We start from the raw sequence: 13,215 nt of genomic DNA on the forward strand, positions 1-13,215 counted from the left end.
CCGGCGCAAACATCAGCTCGTGTAGAGTTGTCATGAGCGGTACAACCTTTGGCTCTTGTTGAATGATCAGTGGACTGCACAACCTTTGGCCCGTGTATCTGTAAAGAGTGTGTGTATGTATTGCCGCGACTAAGTAAAAGTTTATAGATCGGATAGGAGGGATATGAAACAGGGACACAACGAAGGAAACATCATTAAACGATGACATCGGCGTTTCTGAGGAACAGGTATAGATGAAGCAGAAGATCACGGCTACCTAAGATATCCCGGACGGGGATATCCGATTGTCTGCCTTTTGCTCTCAGTGCTCTAGAGAGCTGAGAGCGAGCAGCATGGAACCGGATACACGACCAGACAATATGCTCGATGTCGTGGTAGCCATCGCCACAATCACAAAGATTGTTTGCTGCGAGCCCAATGCGATAGAGATGCGCGTTTAGGTTGTAGTGATTGGACATAAGCCGAGATATCACGCGAATGAAATCACGACCTACATTCAATCCCTTGAACCATGCCCTCGTCGAGACCTTAGGGATAATCGTGTGTAACCAACGACCGAACTCATCTTCACTCCACATGCGCTGCTAACTAACGAGTGTGTCCTGACGAGGAATGTGAAAAAAATCGTTATAAGCAATTTGCCTTTCAAAAAGTGTGCCTTCTGAAGCGCCCACCTTAGCTAGCGAGTCCGCTTTCTCATTCCCCGGAATCGAGCAATGAGAGGGAACCCATGCTAAGGTAATCTTGAATAATTTTTCGACCAAAATACTCAATAGATGTCTTATTCTTGTTAGGAAATAAGATGAGCGTTTATCAACTTTCATTGAGCGGATTGCCTCTATTGAGCTGAGACTGTCTGAAAAAATAAAATAATGGTCGATGGGCAATGTTTCAATGATCCCTAAAGCGTAGTATATCGCACCCAGTTCAGCGACATACACGGAACAAGGATCTTTGAGTTTGAAAGAGGCACTGGAATTTGCATTGAAGATGCCGAAGCCAGTGAACCCGTTTATGAATGAACCGTCAGTAAAGAACATTTTATCAGATCTAACTTTCCCATATTCTGCCGAAAATATCTCCGGAATATAATCGGAGCGTAGATGATCTGGGATTCCATGGATCTTTTGTCGCATGGGCAGATCAAAATTGACAGAGGAATTGCAAAAGTATGGGAAGCGAACTTGGTTGGGATGCCCGGTGAAGGGTGCACTTCATGGGTAAGGTACTCATGGTATAAAGACATAAAACTTGACTGAGGAGTCAGTTGGAGTAGATTTTCGAAGTTATCAATCACCATTGGATTCATGATCTTGCAACGGATGAGAAATCTGTAGGATAATTCTGTGAACCGAAGAGTAAGCGGGGGTACTCCTGCCAAGACTTCGAGACTCATCGTATGTGTCGAATGCAAACACCCCATTGCTATACGCAAGCAACGATATTGTACTCTCTCCAGCTTGAGAATATGAATCCTGGAAATCCACTTGTTTACTACTTCGAATATTATTTTAGAATGCATCGAAGTTTTGTAATAGATTATTTTCTTCGTTACAAATAAATTTGATGAAAGTCCTTTTACGTTTGATATGATGTCTAGGACTACCAAAATATGTGAATGGAAAAAATCCAAATCATCATTGTATTTTACGTTTCCCTCTGAAATTATTGCACATCTCATGTTTACGATGTTCTCGAACCGCGAAAGTTCATTCACCTCTAGTGTCGGAAATGATGATTTTCCCAGGCTGCTCAATTTAAAAGTACGTTTTAGGGAAACATATTCCGGTCTGCACAACGACAAGCGAGTACAAAAGTACTCAACACCAATAAATACCCCGACCTGCATGTATCTGCAAAGCGGATTCCACCAGGGACATTAAGTTTTGAAGTCCGTGTTAGGGAAACACAGCTTGGTGAGAACAAAAATACCCCCTACTTGCATGTATATTTGCAAAGCGGATTTCCACGAGTACAACGATTTTGAAGTCTGTGTTGAGGAAACTGTAAATCGGGCCAATCAAAACTTGGTAGTTAGGGCGTTTAGATAACGCTAGACATTTTACAGTTATTCAATTATTCATCTCATGAAAAATTACATTTTATTAATTGTGATAGACGCGTAGAAATATTTCCTATCAATTGATGCAAACATCTTTCCGATCTGTTAAGAAATGTTCGAGTTATAAGCATTTTTAGGCAACCGCAACCCGATCTATGTTGGCAATGTCAATCGCATCTCTACACATTGAGGCAACTCAAACGGGATGAAATCGTTAAGTTTTCATCCGCCATCATGAACTGCATAACCGCTGGCATTGGTGCCGTTTCATTAACTACTGAATGAAGCCATAGATTTTTTGTAACACGAACGAAATTAGGAAACAAAAGTAATTAGTTTTGCAAATAGCATCTAATTGAATGCATGTGCAACTTTTTAAAACTCTACAATTGAATCAAAACGGAACCCTTGAAATACAATTTGCACTATAACAGAAAAATCTGTTTGTATGGCATTCCTGGATGTCTTCTTGGATGGCACTAACGTTCCAGTGGAACATTTGCCTTCTCAACGTAGCACTACTTGCGTCAATTTTATAAGTAGTACTTGGTTGAGATTTCTATGCCGAAAAAAGTGCGATTCACATACAACATACACGTCAACGTTCACGTCCCGTCACGTCACGATCCGTCAATGATTCCATGCAATTCTCATGAAAACATTCACATACACCAGCAACGTAACGACCCGTCAGCATACGTTCAACGAAAACGACCGGCAGGGTTTGTAGAAAAGAATAATTGACGGAAACGGACGGCTCGTTTGGTTTTTGTCTGGGCTTTGTGTCTCGGCTTTTGTTTTGATTTGGTTGTACAGTAATTTACATCTTCATCGACATTAAGCTAATTGTACAGATCTGTGATGCAACACGTTTATTAGACATTTTTACCTCTAGTTGAACATTTTTGTAAACATTGAGTTCGGGGCCCAAATTATGGCCCCACATTGAAAGTCGCCACCAGTCGCAAATGTCCAATTACTGGTCAAAACTGACTCCAATGCGACACTGAGTGGTGCCTCAGCACATCGCTTTATAAGTAACTTACTGTACTTTTTATGCCAATTTTTAGAGGCGAATGAACTGAAAAGTTTAAAGCCTCTTTAATCTAACATCATCATCATTTATGCCAACATATCTCTTAGCTCCAAATTTCGGAGTGAAAATCATTCGCGACTAGTTGAAAGAATTATTCTATTTATTATTATTGTTGCATAAGGGTCGGACTACGGAGTTTAAGCATTTAAATAATTGAATTCAATGATTCTCATTGAATTTTTCAAAATTTAGAACTGATTCTAGGCATACTGATTTGAAAGAGGGCATTGCAATTTAAAATTGTTGTAGGTGGCGACACCATGAATAAAATTAAATAAATCATTCGTTTGGCATTTGACGTGACGGTGCTGGTGGAAGCATTGACTGCATGTGTGAATTGGTGGAGACGTTGACGGAACGTAGACGTTCTTCTCCGTAACGTGCTATGTGAATCGCACATAACACGCCTTGAGTGCATTCTGAGTGGCAAGCTCTAGAATACGCGTGACCACAGTGCAAGCCGGAAGAATTTTCTTTGACGAAAAATCTCCCGACCAGAACGGGAATCGGACCCAAACCCCCGGCACGATAGTGTGGAGTCAAAGTTAGTCAGTCAAAGGACAGCATTTTTTTAGGGAGTTCGGTATGAGCAACGTACCGGGTAGAGGTGTGCAAATCAGCTCATCATGATGAACAGCTCTGATCATATCAGCTCATCTAAATGAGCTGTTCTTTATGAACAGCTCTTCAGCTCAGTTGTTAGTGCCGACTTTCAATTTGGGTCCCAAACTCGATAGCCACGAAGCCAGTTTGAAAATGTTAAAATTCAAATGAAATTTTTCACACCATATTATTAATTACTTGAAACACGTATTCCAGACTATTATTTACAACAGACTCGGCGAGTACAACATTTCCGACATTTTTACTGAGGCTTTACATTACAATAGAAAGTTTTCTTCAAAAAAAAAAAATCTTATGAGATTTTTGCACCGCCTGCAAACAAAGTGTTTTTCATTGAAATAGAATACTCATTTGATACACAGAAGTTAATTTTCATCAATAATTTGAATTTTAAAAACGTGTTCATTCTGCCTGAGAGCCAATTATTATTTTTGGCGCCCCCTAATCTGGTAAACAAAGCTCAATGCCGTCAACGCGAATATAACAGTTGAAAAGACGAGGGACAAATGAAACTAAACTGATGTCTTAACACGAAGAGCGAGAGACGGTCAGTTCATTTGAATCTTACAGCTCACACACTCTCTTCAATTCTACAGCTCTTTTCTCTCCTTCATCATCATCAAAGTGAGCTGAAGAGCTGTTTGATTTTTTTTGCCAGCTGTTCCGCGTCAACTCACTTCAAAGAGTCGATTCTTCGGAACAACTCATGAGCGGAAGGCACATCTCTAGTACCGGGTAGGATGTGTTCATTTGTGCTCCGTATTGTTACGTCCGATTAATCGTGTTTTTATTCGTTTCGATGATAGATTCCAATTGAAATGTGTTAAAAGTTTGCCTTCTGCCCTTGTGAATTGAAGTGAGAATTTAAATTATGGAAAAATAATCAAAGTGATGAAATTATAAATCGGGCGGAACCATTTTACGCTTCGTATAATTGGAGAAAACTCTCTTAGTTTTCGGTGTGCTCTCTTACTCAATCGCGTGTGAACGATATTATGAAGCAAAATTCGCATGGCTTAGTTAAATTGATCGAGACAATCTACAATATGAATGTCATTTTAAATGAATGTGAAGTTTTTGTATCGTAGCGAAAATATAATATTTGTGATAGATGTAGAAAGTGTGCAAATGAAATGAAAAATCATTCGCCTCCGTCACTTTTAGCTGTGAGGAAGTAGCTTTTAATTGAGACTCTCCCGAGAAGAGATAAAAGTAGATCAGAGAAAGAAAATGGAGCGATAATAGTGGAGTGCTGGGAGAATGTTTATGTGTGACAGCGAGAGCGATTTCCGTACTGGGAGTAGAGCATCTATGGTCGTGAGGTTCTTTAATGCCATTATGATGAGAGTGAGCGAAGGGTTGTAAGTGGGAATGCAGTAAAGCAAATGAAACGCGGTCATCGTCCTCGCTCATCATGTGTAGTTTTTTCCTCTTATTATTTTTTATGCATGTGTTGTGTTTGTTCGTGCGGGGCCTTTTTTTCCCCGCTCATATGGTGGCACTCTTTTCACTGCACTGTGCCGCTCTCTGAGAATGGCGGCCTCGCAAAGCTAAGCCAAGCTAACACATTTAGGGTTGTTCATGTTTTATTCGCAATAATTGACGGTAGTTGCTTCTACATTTGACTTCCCGCAACGATAGTGTAGTGGGGAAATGTTGCTGAACAGTTCAAAATATTTAAGGTATATAGTCTAACATGGTCTATCATGTCTTTGCAATTCGGGCGTCGGCCTCCGTTCTCTCCTGTTCAGTATATAATTTGATATGTTTAGTATGTTTAGTATTCCAACAGGCTTTCAAAATCTTCTATTCTTTAATTCTTCACCGAGTATATCTACATACGATAAATACTAGAATATATTAACCCTTTGTCGTTTGTCTGCTCTCAGCCACCATATCAAGGAATCATACTCCGACCGAAAAGGGTTAATATAATATCTTACATAAAATGTATCAATTTTACAGGTTTTCCTTCTCAGGATACCTTTTTAGGGTTTTAGGGTTTGTGTTTCATGGAATAGTCAATAGATCACATTTACATAATCACATCACTTACCGCAGTGAATCCTGATTTTTCTGAACCATTCCCACTAACAACTATCCCTTCCATGATAAACGCTAGGGAACCACGCTATAGAGGCGACCCTTCTGGTCTTTGGGCGGCGAATATCATACTAACATTCCTTCCCTTCCCCTGGCGACTGTAAGGAAGTGGCCGGCGTCGTTATTGACCATTTAAACCTCGAATCACCGAAAATTGCACAACGAGAATGATTTGCTAGTCCCAAGCGTCATTCTTTGCGTCATGCGTGTTCTTTGTGCAAATTGGTTGGTTCAGGTCAATCACGGAGAGCAACTACGAATTGTACAGTCTACCCAAGCTCAAGCTCAAGCTCAAACCCCCGGCACGATAGTGTGGGACGCTAACCACTCGGGATTTTTGGGAAATATAATTTTCATAAAATTGGCCGAAAAAAGAAGTAAGGCTTTTGTCTTAGTGCCATCCGCTCACTTTATATCAGTGTCACATGTTTACTTTTGTCTTTAGTAATCAATGTAGACTTTTATCTCGGTGTCATGCACTCGCTTGTTTTTCACGACCACTTCACAATCGAAGGCATCGAAGGTTTTCCGGTCACCGTTTCACAATAATTAAACCAAAACTTCAAAGCTGAAATAAACAAATTGAGTTCTTTATAAAAAAAAATTACAAATGAGAGTTATCCATTCAACTTTTTTGCGACATTCGTTAAGTTGGTTTCCAACCTAGGTTGCCTAATGTGTAGATGACCTTAGTTGGATTAGATTGTTGGAGTTATTAATCACCAATGGTATCCTGATTTTGCAGCGGTTGAGAGACCTGTACTTGGAGGTCGGTCCTTTATTTTTAAGATGTTTTAAACTTTGCAGTTCATTCGCCTCTAAAACTTGGAGATGCTCCTGCCAAGACTTTGAGACTCATCGTATGTGTCGAATGCATAATGAGGTCTCCTGCATTGATACGGTTATTAACTTATTCCAGAAGTGAATATTTGTTTAACCCTTTCGCTACGAATGTCGTCTATAGACATGATACTGCACATCGATCACACTAGTGCGATATGAATACTTTTTGGCACAGTGCTCCGTTCAGCGGTAGTACTCCGATGGAGCACACTGCCGTAATGAAAGGGTTTAATAACAAACTTTCAATCACAAACTTAAGGAGCATAAACAATGAATAACTATTATTTAATAGTGTAAAGTCAAATCTTATTGATTTGATAATAAATAGTTGGCAAGTTTCTTTGAAGGTAAATAGCAATCCGAATAAAAATCGGAATTCCGATTGTGGATGCGGAAATTCTTGTTAATATGAAAGATTGAGATAAAAAAAAGACCCCACTTGTAATATATGAATGTATATTATCGTTTCTAATATAATAGAATAAATAGAACATCATCGAATCACAAATGAAAATTCATTCTCCCGATTCATTATCTAAGTTTTAATACCAAAAACAGGACGAAAAACACAAACATCACAAACAAAAACATGTAACACATATAATTTCGGTGTCCACCCTTGCCAAGTCGCACGACCCTTGTGATCGTGTTGGAGAGAAAACCTCCAGTCCGGTCCATATCGTCGTCAATTCCCCGCAGTAATTTGTCCTGATATCGCACCTCGTTCCCAATGTCTATGGTAAGCGATTTCAGTGCTCCAATTTTGCTCTTCAACTCATCCGCCATCCGTTCATTTTCTTCCTCCAGTGCGTCGTGACTGTGACTGCTGGTGCCACTTGGGCCGGGATTTTGGGGCAGCGGTTGGTAGGCATAGCCCTGGGAGCGCCGCATTGTGCTGCCACCGAACTGCGCCACTTTGGAAAGTTTGCCTCTGGAATGGTATCGTGCGAGAAATGCTGGAACAAACTATGATGTTAATAATCTACAATGGCATCTGCGACATTTAAACTCTACTCACCTCTGTGCAGGATATTGTGGCAGCGGAGCCTTAGATTGTAATAATAATTTAAATTGCGAATATGAAAACTTCTCCTATTTCGAGGGAATGTTTATGAAATTCAAACAGCTGTGTCGAAACTGGAAACGTCACCAATGCTTACAGCAAAAAATCGCGAACGGGGGATAAGACACAATTAACTCATTTTCACCTATACACAATTCTCGCTTAACTTTTGAAAAGGTCCTATGTAACAAAAGTAAACAAATCGAGTTAATGGATGCACGCTCTTAGTTTTCAATCATTGAATGCATTACAGAAACAATCGTTCATGTATCTATCTTCTTCATCTTTTTATCGCCAATACAAAAAATATCCAATGTGCAGATTCGTATTTTAAGCACTCGGCTGTTACTTCGGACGCCACTTTCCTCCGACGCTCGGAACGTCCGAAGTAACAAAGCAGTCAAAACAACACAAAGTCGTACTTCGGTCGTTTTGGGTTTTTGTTTCTTACAGGCGTTGTTAGCGATTTCAGTGCAATTCAACGAGTGATAACAACAATAATATGTCTTTAGAACGAAATGCTGATATTTGAATTGCTGTTTAGTAGTTAGTTTCAGATTCGCATCGTGCAACGTAATATGTCCAATGTGCAAACGCGGCAGTCAAAACGTCCAATGTAACATTTTTCGTTCCTAGGTTTCAAATTTAAGCTTAAATCACTGAACAACAGTTACGATTGGTTTTTCAGAGTTATTCTTGACTGCTAGTGGTGAAAGTAGCGATAGAGATCGATACCTTTCAATACAATTCGCAGATTAATGTTCGGGTCTCCAACTTCGTTTTTCTCGAGTTGACGAAAATGTTACATTGGACCTTTTCAAAAGTTACGCGAGAATTCTCCTTTTTTCATGGATTTTATTTGCAGGATTTTTTGCGCGGTTCGGTGAAATAACTTTTTGACGTGAGACTACGTCTAACAGTACTATTTATTATTGGCACTTACTACTATACTCGCGTCGGTGGAGGAGGCAAATGGTTTCGAAATCGTGGGTTTCGCTGACGATCTAGTCATAATGGTATATGGCAAGTTCGGCGCAGGATGCAGATGGCCTTAAACCTTACACAATCATAATGTATCAAAGAAGGTCTGAGCATAAATCCCTCAAAAACAACAATTGTTCCATTCACTAACAAGAAGAAACTACATCTGCATTCTCTACATCTTGGAGGACAGGAAATAAAATGCAGCGTTTCAGTTGAATTTCTTGGCGTAATCCTAGATGCTAAACTGAACTGGAACGCACACTAAGATTCAATCATCAGTAAGGCCAGCATTGCCCTATGGGCATGTTCTAAAATTATACGAAGAACATGGGGCCTTAAACCAAAAATGATTATGTGGGTCTACACTTCCATTGTGCGACCTAGGATAACCTATGCCTCATCAGCATAGGGGCCAAAAACTAACGAAACAATAGCTACTAAAAAGCAAGACAAACTTCAACACAACTTTACTAGATTCCTGGTCATTGTGGTATGCAAGTATGGAAAAGTTCATTCGCTCATTTCTCCACACCTGATTATAAATCACTCTTGTATCTGCTTCGAATAATCATGGCGAAAATATACAGCAAACAATCGTGAGATTGCACGATGAATCATTTTAGACTCCCCGACCATCTTCAGTCGGGACTGATAGAAAACATAACAAAACAAAGAGTGGAAAACAACATTCAATGAATGAATATTCCTTTGGAGGGATCGCACGAAACAAAATAACAAGTGAGTCAAAATAGATTGAATCTGCGTGTATGTATGATTTTATTTTCCCTTGTATTCTTTTCCTCGTCAGCATTCAAGTGCACATGAAATCCACCATCCCACTCATCAATAACTTGCGTTAATATGGTCTTTTGCGTTGGCTTAGATCTTTTCATACTAGAAACAAAAAAAAATTATAGGAGGTTGTGTCCAAGATACGACCGCATTGTTGACGTAGAACTACGCTGTTATTTTATATAATTCGCTTGTTTATACCTTCGGATATTATTCTATAATGCTGTGAAATTTTAGAAAGAACTGCTTAGTAGAATAATCTCTGAAATGATTTTTTCATTGTAGAATCAGTTCACGATAATTGATTGATGATTCATTCTTGCCCTCGCAAAACAATCGCATGTCGCAATTTATTTCATGTCAATGCATTGAAAATTTACCTCGAGGGCTATTCCGGTGCCCTTTTTCGAAATTGACATAGACTCGGCTACAGTCGATTATATACGTGTTGCACCAGCACCATTATTCCATATCTCATAACTACATCAATATATCTTTGGCACCGCATGTAAACAACAACACTTGCAAGTATCAAATATCATGCTACATGTTATTTAGTATTGCCTCAAAGGAATCGCACCTCTAGATATCGTTCGTACAAACTAAGCGTAAACCAAGCGCCAAACAAGCGTTCACCATAGTATGCATACAGAGCCATACATTGGTGGCCTGAAACTACTAGCAATATAAACACTGCTCATCATTTTGCGCTATTATCAAAAAAAAGGCTTCTGATAATATTACTGGCCGCGAAAAGAGTTGCATTACTTTCTCATGCTCAAGAGAAGCGCAGCTGTCACCCTTAGTGGAGGAAGTTTTGCTACTGGCAAGCAAAACCTAATCACATACAAATTCCAGAACATTTACTTTCTTGATGACTAAACAAGAGAAATAAACTCTTTTTGTTAATAACAACCTCGAAAACAGTAGCAATGCTTCATTATGATCAATATTAGTGCAAATGCAATCCTAGTTGAAGGCAGTTTTGCGACTGGCACGCGAACCCAAATAACTTATAACATTCCAGTAAAACATTCAAGATGCTTGGTATTCCCAAATAATTTTTTGGTGCACAACCTTAACGTCTGCTTCGCCATAACGTTAGTTTAATGCATTGATGCATTCTCAAAGGCACCAATGAAGCCCTTATGAAGACGGAAAATAAACAATGTTAACTGCTTGGAAAAAGACTGAATTATGCCACACAGCTTGTACTCTGCTGTAACACCCATCGATGCGAATTTGCTGATGAGTTTGTCAAGAGCGACCGCCTTCACCACCAGCGGGGGGAGCTTGATTTTGGTTCGCGTTTCTCGCGAGAATCGAAGTGAGCCTATAACATTCTCTCGCCTCCTATATTCTCAACTATTTTTCCCTCTGGGTGAAAATGGATGTTTTTCGTCTCAAATCGGCGAGCATTTCGATCTCTGTACGCTTGTTATACGATTTAATGTTTGCTGGGATATTACTCAAAATCGTTATTGCGACGTATGTTGTGTCATATACCATTGGACAGGAAATTTATCCAGCTTAAAACATGAACAGTGAATATAGTATAAAAAGTTAACAATTTGACGATTAAAAAGGGTATGTTTTCTTTCGATTGCACTAACCTCTCACTTTCCTCCCCGACGCAATGAGCAATCTTTATGCCTAAATTCGGACGTTAGTTCACAATGTGAGTTGATGCATATAATGAATTATTCTTCATTTACCGATAATAGGCATTTATTAGTTATTGTATTGTATGTTTCCCAATCAATTCGTGCTCAATTCATGTTTTTATCGTGTAGGTCTTTTTTTTCCAAAATATATATTTTTATAAAGGCTCATATGGCGTTAGCCTCACGGGGCCGGGAGTTCAATACTTTGACAATTTTTCTTATTATCTATGTTAGTAATATGTAACCGATTACTCGCGGTTGGCTCGAGATTAGTATTACAAGTGTTTTCGTAATTGGGATGTTGCTGTCTCCAATGCTCTGTACGTGTGCCCGACACGGAATACTTCCTATTGGGATGCAACTGACCATTAATCAGCAACGCCCCCCTAGTCTGTACCTCATATCTAGCGTGGTGCGTCTTTCTCGAATCGAGGAATCCAGGATAGAATGGTCACTAGCAGGCGCAATCATCAGTTCGTGTAGAGTTGTCATGAGCGGTACAACCTTTGGCTCTTGTTGAATGATCAGTGGACTGCACAACCTTTGGCCCGTGTGTCTGTAAAGAGTGTGTGTATGTATTGCCGCGACTAAGTAAAAGTTTATCGATCGGATAGGAGGGATATGAAACGGGGACACAACGAAGGAAACATCATTAAACGTTGACATCGGCGTTTCTGAGGAACAGGTATAGATGAAGCAGAAGATCAGGATCACGGCTACCTAAGATATCCCGGACGGGGATCTCCGATTGTCTGCCTTGTGCTCTCAGTGCTCTAGAGAGCTGAGAGCGAGCAGTATGGAACCGGATACACGACCAGACAACATGCTCGATGTCGTGGTAGCCATCGCCACAATCACAAAGATTGTTTGCTGCGAGCCCAAAGCGATAGAGATGCGCGTTTAGGTTGTAGTGATTGGACATAAGCCGAGATATCACGCGAATGAAATCACGACCTACATTCAATCCCTTGAACCATGCCCTCGTCGAAACCTTAGGGATAATCGTGTGTAACCAACGACCGAACTCATCTCCACTCCACATGCGCTGCCAACTTACGAGCGTGTACTGACGAGGAATGTGGAGAAATTCATTATAAGCATTTTGCCTTTCAAAAAGAGTGCCTTCTAAAGCGCCCACCTTAGCTAGCGAGTCCGCATTCTCATTCCCCGGAATCGAGCAATGAGAGTGAACCCATGCTAAGGTAATCTTGAATAATTTTTCGACCAAAACACTCAATAGTTGTCTTATTCTTGTTAGGAAATAAGATGAGCGTTTATCAACCTTCATTGAGCGGATTGCCTCTAATGAGCTGAGACTGTCTGATGTGTGTAGGTCTTGCTACTAACAATTTATGTAATTGTGGTCCAGAATGCCCTAATATCGAGCATGTTGTTTGGTTATGTAAAAATGCAATTGAAGAATTTAACTGGCTGCTGATTTAGATGATCGAAAGGGTATACTCACGGTAATTGCCACTCAGAATGCATTCAAGGCGTGTTATTTGGCATAAAAGTCTCAACTAAGTACTAATGACGCAAGTAATACTACGTTGAGACGGCGAAGTTCCTCTAGGAACGTGAGTGCCAATTAAAATAAAGAAAAAGAAGAAGTCATAGATTTATTTGATTTAGGCTTATATTTATGTAGATCTTAACTATTTAGACTTATGATTAAAAATGGTACATGATGACTCTTTGTCCTTATTTCATAATTGAATAAACAGAAGAACAGGGTAGTAATGGCTTTAATGGTATTTGTATGTACATTTTGTGAACAGAATGTGGTTCCGGATTTTACCACGTTATCTCATCTAACCCGTTTAGAGGATACAAGTTCATACAGGAAACGGTTTTTTTTTTAGGGTTTCCATTCGATGTATGAAAAGAGAAAAAAAATACAGATTTTGAACAATGAAAAATCTCAATTTAAATGCAATTACTACACACAATCACAGTCCTATGTCAAGATCCCGTCCGTGCCCCT

At 39.7% G+C, this 13,215-nt stretch overlaps 1 protein-coding gene across 2 annotated transcripts; it reads right to left on the minus strand.

The window, feature by feature from the left end:
* Nucleotides 1–7,167: 7,167 nt before the first annotated feature.
* LOC129769855 (BET1 homolog) lies at nucleotides 7,168–7,885 on the minus strand. 2 transcript variants are annotated; one of them, XM_055772355.1, is made up of 2 exons: nucleotides 7,747–7,885; nucleotides 7,168–7,684 (listed from the first exon to the last, which is right to left on the minus strand). In XM_055772355.1, the coding sequence occupies exon 2, from the start codon at nucleotides 7,617–7,619 to the stop codon at nucleotides 7,260–7,262; it is 360 nt and encodes a 119-aa protein (XP_055628330.1). In that variant the 5' UTR covers nucleotides 7,620–7,684; nucleotides 7,747–7,885; the 3' UTR covers nucleotides 7,168–7,259. The 2 variants fall into 2 exon arrangements, with proteins under 2 accessions (XP_055628330.1, XP_055628332.1); XM_055772357.1 differs by having other exon boundaries at nucleotides 7,168–7,694; nucleotides 7,747–7,879.
* Nucleotides 7,886–13,215: the final 5,330 nt, after the last annotated feature.

The sequence above is a fragment of the Toxorhynchites rutilus genome, chromosome 2 (assembly GCF_029784135.1).
Source record: "Toxorhynchites rutilus septentrionalis strain SRP chromosome 2, ASM2978413v1, whole genome shotgun sequence".
Lineage (NCBI taxonomy): Eukaryota > Metazoa > Arthropoda > Insecta > Diptera > Culicidae > Toxorhynchites > Toxorhynchites rutilus.

Coding starts and splice junctions, on each gene's coding strand:
- LOC129769855 (XM_055772355.1), bottom strand. CDS start 7,619: ATGCGGCGCTCCCAGGGCTATGCCTACCAACCGCTGCCCCAAAATCCC.